The sequence below is a fragment of the Aristolochia californica genome, unplaced genomic scaffold, assembly GCF_029961685.1.
Source record: "Aristolochia californica isolate CCGP_79_NKW_82.1479 unplaced genomic scaffold, dmAriCali1.0.hap1 SCAF_10, whole genome shotgun sequence".
Lineage (NCBI taxonomy): Eukaryota > Viridiplantae > Streptophyta > Magnoliopsida > Piperales > Aristolochiaceae > Aristolochia > Aristolochia californica.
The window spans coordinates 27595776-27610466 of NW_027181771.1; the positions used below are offsets into that span (position 1 = coordinate 27595776).

At 36.6% G+C, this 14691-nt stretch overlaps 1 protein-coding gene across 1 annotated transcript; it reads right to left on the minus strand.

The window, feature by feature from the left end:
* Nucleotides 1-3959: 3959 nt before the first annotated feature.
* LOC137941737 (triosephosphate isomerase, cytosolic) lies at nucleotides 3960-10214 on the minus strand. Its single transcript, XM_068787297.1, has 9 exons — nucleotides 10105-10214; nucleotides 9199-9274; nucleotides 8094-8217; nucleotides 7137-7221; nucleotides 6580-6712; nucleotides 5539-5633; nucleotides 5314-5392; nucleotides 4443-4525; nucleotides 3960-4241 (listed from the first exon to the last, which is right to left on the minus strand). The coding sequence occupies exons 1-9, from the start codon at nucleotides 10141-10143 to the stop codon at nucleotides 4191-4193; spliced, it is 765 nt and encodes a 254-aa protein (XP_068643398.1). The 5' UTR covers nucleotides 10144-10214; the 3' UTR covers nucleotides 3960-4190.
* Nucleotides 10215-14691: the final 4477 nt, after the last annotated feature.

A 14691-nucleotide genomic window follows, 5' to 3' on the forward strand; every position in this document is an offset into this window, starting at 1 on the left:
TACCAGTGCTCGCTCAATCTTTTATCAAAGGGACAAGAAAAAAATACTGATCTCTGCCTTGTGTTGGAATTTTTGTGGAGCCATAGCAGCTATGTATTTTTCAGCTAGTGTGCTAAATCTTCATGCAGGTGCAAGGTTACTCATCTTCTTTGTGGCTGTTCTCATGGTAGTTACGTTGACATGGCACTATGGAACCATGAAAGAGTATGAGTTTGATTCACACAACAGGGTTTGCCTGGACCGGCTAACTGATCTCGGTCCAAGTCTTGAAGTTGCTCATGTCCTAGAAATTGGATTTATATACACAGAATTAGTCAGGGCCATAACCAGTACTGTTGCAGCTGCTTGTGGAGTTCAAAACTATATGCAGAGTTATCCTAGAGCAGCAGAGTATGCACAAAAAAGTGAGGGTACACTGGAAGAACTTGGGTAAACAGTAGTAATTATGAATGTTTGGATTTCAAAAATCAGAGTTGTGTCTCAAATCGAAACTGCCCAACCACTGGTATGTAGGGTGTATGATGTTGCTCCCCAGTTACATGACACGCCTGTGAATTCACTTCAGGTGGATGATACTAGAAGAGTTTTTGACCAAATCTCCCAGAGGAATTTAATTTGTTGGAATGCAATGATGGGTGGACACTGTATTCCTGGATGTCTTGCAGCAATGGTGGGTTTATTCTCACATGGGTTTCAGAAGATTATGGTGGAACGTCTTGTTGGCCAATCATGGTCTTGCCAAAATGGAGCAGGTGATAGTTCAGATTGTTGTTTGGTTGTTTGACCGTGTGGTGGGTTGCTGCAGCGAGTGATGTTGGCAGTGTTGGATTCTCACCAAAAAAAATTCTGGTGGAACATTCTGCAAACGGGAGCAACTAGTGGAGGGTTTCAGATACCACAATCTCTCCGTCCGGGGAGTTACATTGGACCACTTACACCGCTTGTGTCACCCAGTGGGTTGACACAGATGCCACATATGTTACTTGGGAAGATGTAGAGACGTTTCGGCATGCATAGCCTACCTTTGAACTTGAGGACAATCTCTTTCTCCAAGGGGGAAGTGATGTTATGAACTCAATAGCAGGCCGAGTCATGCAAAGGCGCAGTGGCTGAGTCATTTAGTATTAAGTTAATTGCTTTTATTTCTATTTACATTAACTTCATTTTTATTTCAATTGATGAGTTAGTATGTCGTAGGGGCATTATTGTAATTCTTTCTCTTGAACCCTTGTTAGCGTAAACCCTACTTAAGGGGTGAAAGGAATGAGAAAAGGTAAGTCTAAGTTTAAATTAAACAAAAGGTTTTGAGTTCTCCTAAACGAGTTCAGGGGTGTGCGTTCTCCTTAAAGAACCTAGGGTTTTCAAGCTTCCCTTCGGCTTTTCTTCTTCTCTTTTCTTCTTTTTCCCTACAAATCATTGTGTTAGATCAGGGACCGTAACATTTGCCAAATGATTATGCATGTTGATTATTCGAGTTTATTAGAGTAGAAAAAATCGAAGTTGTTGAACTGATTCCCGTTGCTGATTCTACGTGATTAGCTTTTGGACAACAGGATACAATAGCTAGAAATTATTTTTGGAAGATATCTCCTCTGTTGGATTGATTTTTTTTTTCGGAAAATTTCTTGGAAACTCTCTGTTGGCCATCTTACCTCTTCGCCAAGCTGCCATTTCCATATCCGAGCCTTCGGGAGTATCTTTAAGTTTCTAGTTCTGTCCTTTTCCTCTCTGTTCGGAAGTGGGGAAGAAGATGCTGAATTATTTTTTCCCAAGTTGGGAAGAAGTGGATTAAATCCGGGTCGCGCCTATTCTGCCCAACTCAGGTTGGCCAAGCTAACCCAACGAACTTGCTGACCAGAGCATTGCTTTTGTTCTGCCAAGTTAACTCATGCCAACTCGGACCGAGTCAACCCGATTGGGCCCACTTTTTTTTTGCCTCGATTATACGTTTATGTGCCGAGTTCTATACATATTTCTTCCATGACTCGGCTATATTGGTGATTCCTGAATTGGCTCGACTCAGACCCTTTTCTTTTGCTGGATTATTATCTTGGATTATTACTCGATTCCGACATACTATTTGGTGCAGCTTCTTTATTTAGTGATGGACTATTTGCGAATTATTTTATGGGTCATTTTTAAGGATTATTTGGTATATGTTATTGGGCCCAGGCCCATTTCAGTTGTTGCTATTGTGTCTCTTTGGCTGAGACATTATTATTGAAGAAGAACTTCTCAATTGCTGATTGTTGTCAGCATTGGTTATTCTGATGAAGAAGAAAGCACATGGGGACACAAAATATTATCTTTCGGGTGATTATCTGTTACCCCCTTAATTGGTATTTATAACTCCTACCATTTGATTGTCGGTGTCCTATGGAGGGACACGGTGATGGAGTTTTATCACACTTGTAAACAATGCCTATAGACCTACTACCTATAGAAGATAGGAGTGTGTCCAACATCCAACATGAGTTATTTGATTGGATTATGGAACGATATTTTATGGCTAGGAGCAATTTTATTCTCACTTATATTATGCCAGTTGGGCCTATTGGAAGAGACCACTAGCTTGAGGGGGAGTATTGGACGATATAGTGGATTGCCATTTTATACGGGAAGATCCTATACACTATTTGCAGCAAGTTGTGCGTTCATAATATTCTCTCACCCCCAACTTGAGGGGGAGTGTTGGAAGATGGGCCTAAGCCCACATGACCAAGGAAGGTTCACACATCTAAGCGTGTTAGAAGATGGGCTCAAGCCCATAAGACCAAGGAAGGCCCACACATCCAAGAGATGTGGAAGATGGACTCAAGGCCCACAGATCAAGGAGAACACCCATATGCCCACACAATGATGGCAAGATGGTAAATAAAGAGTTATCTCATAGAGATGGCATTAAAGTAATTAGTTTAAGTTTCAAGGGTATTATTATAATATTATAATTTTATCGATCTATAAATTGAGCTTCAAGGGGAGGGTTAGGACATAAGTCCATAACCTTTTCTTCATCTTATTTTCTCCCAATAGATGTCTCTCTCTGTTTCTCCATGAGCTAAATCCATGGAATCCAGAAAATCAACAATAAATTCACTTTTACTTAAGAAAGTGGCTCCAAAAACATTAAAACACTGCGTAAGTGGAGAGTGAAAGAGAATTACACTCATTCTAAGTGGAGAGTGAAAGACCCCTAATGGACAGGCTCATCTTGATGACTTACGCAGCATTTATGCCGAAGTAGACAACAGCTTAATTGCCCGTGAAAATCTCATGCAACTGAGTTTTTTTTAAAAAAAAAAACGAAGTTCTTGGGCATTCAAAAATATGATCAGAAGGCTCTAAATAGTCATGGACTGGGATTTCCTGTGAAAAGCCCTAAAGCAATTCGGTTTCTCTCAACACGTCCAAAGGGCAGTCAAGGACTCAAGGGGACTCGCTTTAACCTCTTCTATTCACCTCGTGCATGGAAGCATTGACTGAAAGCCTTACTGTTAGGAGTCAAATGAGAATTTAATCGCGCTGTGAAAGGTCCAAAGTTACTCGACAAAGTGGTTTCGTTTGATATACTCCATATTAACGCCCTAGATAACTTTCCGTTTCTGTAGTGAACAAATTGTTTGAATTTATTGCCTTTCTTTTCTGCAAATATTTGACAAGTGTACCTTACCCACATAATCCTCCATCCTTGACCTGTTCCTAAATTTATTGAACTAATTGAATTACCTCATAAATTGAATGGCCAATAGTTTGTTTCTTTTCTGGATGACGAGAGAACAACAGGATTCCTCTCAGATATTCTTGATTTCCAGAAATGATTTAATGTTGACATATGGTAGATAAATTTTGGCTCTGCCGTTAGCAGCTGTCTTACAGGAGAAATTTGAGAGCTTTTCGGGCATCAACCACTCAATTTAGTAATACCATTCATGAAAGAAAGAAAGAAGGAAGGAAAGAAATCAAGAAAAAAGTTATTCATAACTTCATGGGATTACGCATGACCAAAAGGTAAATAGACGTCTATGTAACTAAACATTGCAAAATTTCAGTATTTGGACAATTTATTTGCGCTCCAGGATTATATCATTAGATCAGATCTCCGCAAATACAAAAGATTAATCATCAGAAGTCTAGAGCGCTACCAATTCTGAGTACGCAAGCAGCTCACACAACTCCTAGCTCCCGCCCATTTATGAAGCTTTCTTCACTGTGGCAGACTTGATGATATCCACAAATTCAGGCTGACAAGAAGAGATAGTAGCATCACTTAACACCGAGAACCACAAAATAGCAATAAGCCCTACTAAACCATTTGGACACAGCAAATTTTGATCTCAAAAACATTGTAAAATAGCAATAAGCCCTACTAAACCATTTGGACACAGCAGATTTTGATCTCAAAAACATTGCAAGTTCCTTGACGTCAGGATGTACTAACGTACCTTAAGAGAAGCCCCCCCAACCAGGAATCCATCAACATCAGTCTGTCCTGCCAGTTCCTTGCAGTTTGCACCGGTAACAGAACCTGTCAAATTTATTTTTTTAATACAAGTGTTTACGATCACATTATAGAGAACCACAAAATTTGCCTACAGAAATAATAGTGATCTAACCAATTAAATGTGTAATTGCTTTCATAATAAAGTGCATATTATCCATCAGAGCTACCTTTAACTTTTGCAGTTTAATGAAAAGATGGTGGTTTACCCATGTGTAATTATGTGTTAGATCTAGCTTTTGTTTTTGAGTACTGATGACACTGACAAAAAACCTATTAAGTTTATTAGAAAAGAGACCATAAATGGGACCCATTCAAGTCAACTTAAAAACCAAACAAAATTTCAGCAGCCATTCATCAATTTTTCCCTCTAGACCCAAGGAGAAAAGAGACAAAAAAAACACTTCCAAAGAATTTACTTCTCTTTTTAGTGAAGTTCTCTGTGATAACTGAAAAACCTAGTAAAAATAATCTCTTATCGGTCAATATCAAGATTATTAAATAGGGAACAAACCCTCTTTAACTTCAGCTAGTCATATTAGGATGGACCCCAACCCAATTTTAAAATGGTATAGAGCAAATTAATTTATGCCTCATTTACTTTGTAACTTGTGTGTGCTGTTCAAGTCTCAGGTTTATTGTCCAGTTAAAACCTCCCTAACTTTGGCATGTCATTTGGGATGGACCTAGACCTAACTTCAACAAAAATTAATGCAACAAGTCCAAATAAACAAGAACATGATTCAGTCACAGGTAGCACTCATAATTTGAGGTAACAATTGGAAGTTCTCACTCCAATAAGAATGAAAATATACCTCCATAAATAATCCTGGTCGTTGCTGCCACATCAGGACTAACATTTTCATGAAGCCATTTCCTTAATTCATAGTGCACCTGATGGAAGAAATTAAATGCGACAACATAAGGCAAGATGAACAAGCATCGGCACTTTGATGCAACTCTCTTAACCTTATAATTCACACTTCAAATCAAAAGATGTGTTCAAATAAAAATCAGAAGCTAGGCTTTTCGCTACTCACTTCCTGAGCTTGGGCAGGAGTGGCAACCTTGCCGGTTCCAATCGCCCAAACAGGCTCATAAGCTATAACAACATTAGTCCAGTCCTTCACACTATCTGGACATAGAAAAAAAAACAATAAAAGGGAGAAAATGTCAGAAAAACAGAAACAATAAAAGGGGGAACATGTCAGAATAACAGAAACAATAAAAGAGGGGGAACATGTCAGAATAACAGAAACAATAAAAGAGCGGGGGGGGGGGGGGCGGGGGGGGGGGCGGGGGGGTGAGGAGTCAGATAGGCAGTTACTACCAGAGATATAATAGGAACACTGCATGACAAATAGGCTTCATATACCGTTCAAACTAAAGAACCTACTCTAAGATGGCCCCTAATTTTCCGACTTTTCCGCAAATGAGTCACCAATTGTCAAGTAAACTTTGCAGAAAGAAGACAATGTCATAACAAATTATCCCATAATGTTGTAACTCCCATGCAATATATAATTCACTAATTCACTGAAAATAACAGACATGCTTAATTTTATACCAGGCTGATTTTTGTCGTATCGAATTTGCACAACAAACCATACCCTGTCCTATGACTATTTCTTGACCTCATGGCAATTATTACAGGCAGGGCAGGCAGGATCCCAGTGTACTTCCAACCATGGCCTGTCCTAGGACTATTTTTTGAACTCGTTGCAGATTATTACAAGCAGGGCAGGCAGGATCCCAGTGTACTTCCTCTGTGGCGTCACTGGCTATGATCCTTGCCTAGACAAAGCTTCTATTTTAGTATATTGCTTTTTTAACTCATTGTACTGCAACAAAAGAATGGCTTTACAATAGACTAATAGTTCAAAAAGTGTGTGCTTCAAGATACACTGAAGTTCAAAATTTTATATCAGGCTGGGTCCATGCAAGGAAACTTCCCTTGCAGATTTCCCCTAGTAATTGAATTTTTTTTTTAATGATCGAGTTATTGATACGAAAAGAAATATAAAGAAAGAAGAAAAAGAACAGACATCACAAAGAAGGTTTTAAAATAAGCAATTAACGACCTGCAATAGCCTTTGTTTGTGCAGCTACCACCTCCATGGTGGATCCTGACTCTCGCTGCTCAAGTGTCTCCCCAACACAAGCAATCACCTTTATACCTTGAGAAAGGGCATAAGCAACCTTGTCTCCAACAAACTGCCATTACATGTATGAAAAAGAAAGGAAAATATTCAGTAACTATATGATTATTCTGCAAAAGGCTCCAAAGAAAGCATGTTTTTTCACTAACCACATTTATTCAATTGGGTTTAAGTCAGCACAATGAAGAGTTCAGTATACAAAGTCAGGCTGACTGATGAAAAAAACCTGTGGGAGCCTCAATCCAGTGGCACATACAGAGGGCCCCCACTTAAACTGTTAGATGTTTTAAGCACTCAAAATGCATGGTACCAATCAAATAAAAAACTAGCTTTCCCAGAATAACATGACTTTTAAGGAGGAAATAAGTCAAACTAGCTTTCCCAAAACAACATGACTTTTAACGAGGAAATAAATCATATGCAAGAAACCAAGGTTTGCATTACACTAAATCCCTTCAAAGCAATTGAAAGTGACTTACTTCATTGGATTCATTCAGGAGACTTCTTCTCTCTGAATGGCCAATAATGACCCATGGAATTCCCAAATTGACAAGCATCTCAGCACTGCATTCACAACAGATAACATATGAATATGAATATGAATGAATGTGCTAGTATTTACACAAAATATGAATGAACAAATGTATATATGTCATCAAAGTCTTGTCCCAACTATGCCGAACTCGCTCCATAACCTTCAGTTTCACTCTCCTCAATTTTTTTATTATGAACCTGCTGAATGGCTAATCCAGAGCCTCTTCTCCATAATTTATTAATATCATTGGGTGGTGGTCTTTCTTCAAATGCTTCGGTGCCAATTACTTCTGTATGTAGATACACATATCTTCCTGATTTTCTTTAGCATTTCACCAATCAACATTACCCTTTGTTTCTTCAATTATTTTTTAGCTAATAGGCATTTTTTTCAATAGAAGCTTTTCATAATGTGTACATGCCTATGTGAGTCGGGAGTTATACAATCCATTACACCAGTGAGAATACAAATAAAACCCATTAATGGAGAATTTTTATTTGCCTCAGTAGAGCCTTATGATTACAATCTCATTCATGCCCTGACAAGTGGCAGCTACTTCCTCAACATGAAGGAAACACACACACACACTCACATTCACTCAGTTGCAGCTACATAGATCTTCCTCTTTAACTCTTCTTTCTTCATCTCTCTCTCTTCTTTTTTAACGGATCCTCCCCTAATTTGCTTGTTCAACTGCTGGTTTGGACTTCTATCAAAACTTTTGTCACACATCCATCCATTTCATGTTTGGCATTTCTCTCATTATTACCAATTTCCAAACAAACAATCAGCTAATACCCAGAAACATTAATTACATATATTTTCAGTGGTATGAAACAAATTCCTTTTATATCTACGAGCAAATTGTGCACCAGAGTTAGGATAGGCTTCAAAATCATACCTAACTTCTCCAGTGAATGCACCCCCTTTCCTCACCCAACAGTTTTGTGCAGCAACATGAAAATCAGAACGCAGTAAATTTTTTACAAGGGTAAGGAACACAAAAGGAGGGCTTACCACCACCTCTGCAAACATGAAGACAATGTTTAGAATCATGCAAAAACAGCCATCAATATCAACCAGTTTGTGTTAATGAATGTTTTTTAGAGAATTAAAACTAACATTTAAAGAAGGGAAAGATTACCCACGAATATTTGCAATATATTGTAAAATTCAGAGTGCAATCAAAGTGGACAATAAGAAAACTTCTTCCGACTGACAGCACACGGTTTTATGATATTAGTGCTAGAATAGAGAAAACTAAGCAACTTGCTTTTAAGTATCAATAACAAATATTCCAACTTAGAGGCAGCTAAATCAGCACAATAATAAAGCAACCATTGCTAATAAGTGTGTAAAGTTATATAAATTGAACGGAATAATTTATTTTGTACATTCCATTTATATTTGACAATCGCTGTACAGTATTATCAGTATAAAGAATCAGCTATTCCATATACCATTTATTTACTTATTTATTTAACGGTAGAATGAGTAATGAGTAAAAAAACAGAATAATAACAAAGACAATTTAAATTTTTATAAATCATAAAAAGTGTAAAAAATCAGATCATCACATTGACAAAACCCTAAGAAAATTTCATTCTAATAAATAAAATATCCTAAAAGAATATGACAATATCCTTAGAAAAAAGGCACTTTAGTCATGTTTTATCTTAAAGATACATTCACTCAAATAAAAATTTATTGAATTACTCTAATTATATAATCAGGTACATAAAAACCCTTATCCACTTCAGTTCCATTTAATAAACAGTAAACAGGTAATTCAGTAAAATTATCTAAATGGCTAATCAGGTAAAAAAAAATTATTCTGTTTTCATTCCATTTAAAAAGGGTAAACAGAAAATCAGGCAAACGGGTGAAATTAAAATCCCTAATTGCTATCATAGAAATATGAAGAAGGTACTCTGTGGTGCTCTTGGAGAGAACAAGTAAATATTTTGAATTTGAACAAGTATACAAAAGCTATAAACTCTACGAACCCACGACATCTTCTGAAGGAACTTCAGCCTCATTCAGAGTACTGACGATCTTCTTCACTTCCTCTGTAGTCCCATTCTGCACAAAGAATTAAGCCAGTGGAGACAGTTACTAGGTAATTCAATAGTTATATCATTGACACTTACTAAAATATGCTATAGACAAAATGAATCATGTACTACAATTAAAAGGAAATGGTTATAGGCTGATTTTTTATGATTCTTTTTAAAACTATCCTCTTACATAGAGACAGTAAAATGCTTAAATCATTAGTAGCTGGTAAAAAATGAAGCTTGAAAACCTCTATCTTTCCCTTTTCAAGAGAAAGTTAAAAACTAAAACCCAATAAATGGTACCTTTCCTTGTCCTGAATCCAAGAGCTAGAACCTAATCAAACCGGAGATCCAGAAGACAACTTTGCAGCGGCAACAACCGTCACAGGTAAAGGGACAACAAAAAAAAAAAAAAATACAATCGCCATAGCAGCTGTTACCATCCAGTACACAGGAAAGGAAGAGATGAAAGGTAATTGGAAATTTACAAAGAGGGCGGCGACCAAGAGCTGATGCTCGAGAAGCGGGACCTTTAGATTATTCAGAAAAAAATAAAAAACCTGACGGCCAACATCAATTGCCCATTTTATTTCGAATCTAACAGTAAACGGACTACTACTAAGAACAGTTCGAAGTATCGGAGAAAATCAGATCCAAACCAAAGAGTACAATGGTAACGCGTCAGGTAATTAGGAGATACAACATGTAGGGATCGTATTTGCCTATAAGATAGAGATCGAGTTCAAAGAAGTATTACAGGGACGGATCATCAAAACAACTCCACTATCTCGATTGCATACAAAACATCGATAAACATTACGAAACGACAGATCGAAACTTAAGATCTAAACTTACGCATTTCCAGTTGCCGCCGACGAAGAACTTTCTGCTCATTTTGTCTCAGCAATACAAACCACGAGTCGAGCTATCCGCTAGTCTGAGATGGTTACGAGGTTATGCTCTACAAAAAGACGAGAGAACGGAACAGAAAGGCCGAGGCCAATAAAATTACCTAAATCTCAAGCCGCATGAACATATTCACGAACGAGCCCCTCAAACGATATCCTTATTTTTGGTCCTTGGAGTTGGTGCTCTAAGCTTACAACAGCAGATATTTCGGTTCTTTCAGAAAAAATTTATATTAATTTAAAAAAAAAACTTCGGATTCATTGGTTAATAATATAATAATTTATATAGATTTGAATATATTTTTCTTGTTAAAGCTCTTGGGCTGAATTCAGTCACTTCACAAATAAAATCACCAAAGGAAAGTTTCATTGTATATTTTTTTCAGCTCAATTTTTTAAGTTTTATAAGAAAAGTGACTTTGATTATTAGAAGATTCAAATGAAAGTACTCCTATTATTACTAGGATCTTTTAAACATCATCAAAGATGAGTTTCAAGATGTAGAGACTTTGATGCTCTACCCCAGGAGGAATGGAAGGCAAGATCAGAGAATTGAAAGAAGGATAGTAAAACTCTCTTCTTTATTATGCAAGTAGTTGATTGGAAATTTTTTTAGACAATGGCCTTTGCCAAATTAGTAAAGAAAACATGAGATACCCATATTAAAGTCTACACAGGTATAGAGAAAATCCATGAGCTTCGCCTTCCAAATCTTAAAACGTAATGCGAGCTCTTGTTGCAAGAAAAGACAAAGTTTATCTCTCTAACTTCTTCAATCATGTGTGTTGGCTCAGGTGGCTTCTCAAGAGAGGGGTGAATTGAGATTATAAATTAAAATTTCAATGTGCATATAAAAGCAATATAGACAAACACATTCAACACATATGCACACACCATAGGACACAAGATTTTTTGTTATCAATATTCCCCTATTGGTAATCACCGCCCTAGAACCATTGCTTGGGACATTTCCACTATATACTCTATTAGCTAGAAATTACAAAAAGTTTCTAACATTCTTAAGCCACGTGTAATCCCAATTACACGATTTCTAATCACCCAAAAGATTCGATACCAGGGACTAGATTCCGGCTCTAGCCAAGCACTCCCCTTCTAAATTCTTGGTTCCAGAAACCAATTCTTCTAGCTTTTTAGGCACTAGAGAACCTATAAAAGAATAAACGAAAGTACAAAAGTAAAATAAAAACTTACAATTTTTTTTTAATATGGGAGACAACCCTTGTCCAAATGAGAACCAAGCTTCCAAATGTTTAAGTACAAATGATTGAAGTGAAGGAGCTTAATGGAACTAAATATGCTTTGGAAATTTTGAGAGAAGAAAGAAGATATGAGAAAAATGAAGGTTTTTCCTCTAAAAAAAAGGTAAAAATGGAACTTTGACGATCAAATTAATTTTGAAGAGTTTTGTTATGAAAGTAAAAGCACAACTCTTGTTCCTCAAGATATTTGGAGGGGTATTTATAACTTCTTTAACTCAAACTAGTTGTTTTTTGCCTGTTTGTAACAATCAGACTATTGATTGATCGATCATTATAAAGTGATTGATATATCAATCAATCATAAATGACTACTTTCTATCAGAAAGTGACCAGTTGATCAATATGATACCGTTGGTCCAGACAAAGTTAAGTTGATCAATCATTATCAATGGATGATCGATCAATCGAAATTCCCCCTGACTGTGCAATACAAGTATGATCGATCAATGAACTACCTATGATCGATCATGTTTTATGTTTATGTCCCTGACTGGCAAGATTCTATCTGATTGATCAATTGTGTAGGATGATCGATCATTCTATGTAACTTTTGCTTTCCTAGACAACATTGATCGATCAATCCAAATGGGATGATCGACCATGCGTTATAGCATGACATAGTCGTGTGCTAGATTATTGATTAATCAACTAAGGTTGATCAATCATGTTTTACAATCTTGGCCTGCACACTTCTAGATGATCGATCATAGACAGAAGCTGATAGATCATTCCAGTACTAGTTCAACTAAATTGACTTTTAAAGCATGAGAATGAATTACTCTAAGTAATTTTTGCTTGCCTGGACAACATTGATCGATCAATCCAAATGGGATAATCGACCAAGCATTATAGCATGAAATAGTCATGTTCTAGATTATTGATTAATCAACTAAGGTTGATCAATCATGTTTTACAATCTTGGCCTGCACACTTCTAGATGATAGATCATTGACAGAAGCCGATAGATCATTCCAGTACTAGTTCAACTAAATTGACTTTTAAAGTATGACAATGAATTAATCTAAGTGCTCTAACATGTTTGAAAAGATGTATAAGATATTTTTAAAACATGTATGAAAGTAAAGTACATCCTAAAACCTTTTTATGAGTTCAAGTGATATTTTAGTTTTGGGAAAAAGCTAAAGCATTTTTTATGATTTCAAAACCTTTGTATGTGATGATTTTGAGCATGGTTTTGAAAACATGAGGTATCCTAAAGCTCCCAATGTAGATATGTGCTTAAATATAAGAACTTTGGATGACTACGTACATACATGACTAGAGTTTTTGAGATTTATAATTTGGACTTGACTCTAGGTCTTCGATTCTTCACTCGACTTTGTTTAATAAGTTCTTTTCTCAACAACAATCTTCAAGGTTGTTTTACTTTGGGTCTTGACTTGGTGACTTGATTTCATTCTCTTTGTTTGAGCTTAGCCATAGACCAAATAGTGAAAAGTTAATAGTAAAACGTGACCAGTGAAAATAAACAGTAAAAAGTGAACAGTGTAAAACTCTTACTGTAGAGATTTAAATTTTGTTCATACAAAAAAAAATACAACTTACAATCATGCTGAAATGTAACTTACTATCATGCTAAAATTTAAATAAAAATTACATAACTCCCGAAGTTACTGACCGTGCTATCGATCAACTCCCTCTTTACTACTCAGCCATTACGACTATTTTGCACATACCGTGCTTAAGGAACGTTGTTGGAGGATGCTCATCAGAAATCGCCTTCTTTTCTTTGGTCGTCTTCTTTCTTCTGGAAAACTCGGAGTGATTTTTCAAATACCTTGAACTTCATCTGGGCTTCGATTTTATAGGTAGAAGTTGGAAAATCTTTCCTTTTCTGCCCTTGAACAAATGATTCTAGTTTAAAGATGAAGGGTAGCTTTCGTCTTTGTTTTCTTTTTCTTACCATTACTTTATCGCCTTTTGGCACCGAAAGAGGGGGTAAATGAGTCTTTTCTGCTTCTAATGTCATTTTGCTAACATAAGAGAATCTTTTGGTAGATAGGTCGCCATCATTCTGACATATTGTCATCGGACAACTGCTTTTTCTTGCACAGTTGACACGTGCTTTTTCTGGAAGGTTTTTTGAGCCATTTTACAAAAACCTTCTTTTGCCAATTTGCTGAATGGAATATTACCATTATGTAATTTCTTTAGCTTTTCTTCAAGATTCTTCTGAACTGTTGTAGGAGTCTCTTTATAACTTAGAGCTACAATTGTCAGCTGGACCGTGGTTTTGTAGACGAAACATTTTTTCTTCAGTACCAGTTGTTCTACATACTGGATCATCATTTTGAGTCCATGTACTCATCTGGTTTGCTAGGCTGACTCAGGGCAAGGCTTTGCTTTCAGAATGTGAGTGGGTCATATCCGCTTGCTTCACCTTCTTTGATTGATTCAAGTGAGATAACCACAATACTCGAAAATGATTATATTAGCAATACAAGAAATGATTTTTAGTCGGATCCAATTGTATTTAGTTATGGTAATAAAGCTTTTACAGGCTTCCATAACTTCTTTTAGAATTCTCTCAAGCATCGATAAATCGATAGGTTGCTATAGAATTTGCCCTATGAATCCATATGTAGAAAGTATGGATACATATTTCAAGTCAACTTCCTAACTCAGTATCACTTGATTATAGCTATTGCTAGAATCTATAATGAAAAAGGGAGTATTCATCCCTTGTCCAATTTGTTCATTCCATCACTGAAATTGAACAATGTGACCGGATGTAGTTTTTTAACGTACGTTGTCCACCTTTTGAGGGTGTAGTGAAAGTTTTTCAGACATGATGTCTGTTAGCTTTATAGGTATGATTTTCTTAAGAAATTTGTACTCATTAAACTCAATTTTATCCATTTTTCCCAGGATTTTCAACCTAGTGAATTCGGATGGGGTAACTAACCTTGCCTTCAAAGAAGTATCTTTCTTTGGCTTATCTGTCTCCTTCGGTTCTGGAGTCGTTATGGCTTCCTTTCCAGTTCTGGCCTGGTAGGTAGAAGTCCCTAATTCCTATGTCTTACAAGAAGATTGAGTTATGATTTTTTTTTTTATGTTGAGCATAATCGGTAGAAATCCCAATTAGATTTGTATTCATTAGAATACTATAGTTTTTCGTATGTTGTGAGGCGGACATTAAGGCTTTCCCGTGAAGGGGATCTAGTAGAAGTCCCGAAAGAACTTGGTAGGCTTCGCCTTTTTTGGAGTTCTTGTAGCTCATTGGTTAATTGTTT

Excerpts from the sequence above, each read along its gene's own strand:
- LOC137941737 (XM_068787297.1), bottom strand. The coding sequence starts at position 10,143 with ATGAGCAGAAAGTTCTTCGTCGGCGGCAACTGGAAATGC. Across the intron at positions 8,218-9,198 it reads TCCTTCAGAAGATGTCGTGG|AGGTGGTGGTAAGCCCTCCT; the intron begins GTTCGTAGAGTT and ends TCATGTTTGCAG. Across the intron at positions 6,713-7,136 it reads TCCTGAATGAATCCAATGAA|TTTGTTGGAGACAAGGTTGC; the intron begins GTAAGTCACTTT and ends ATGTAATGGCAG.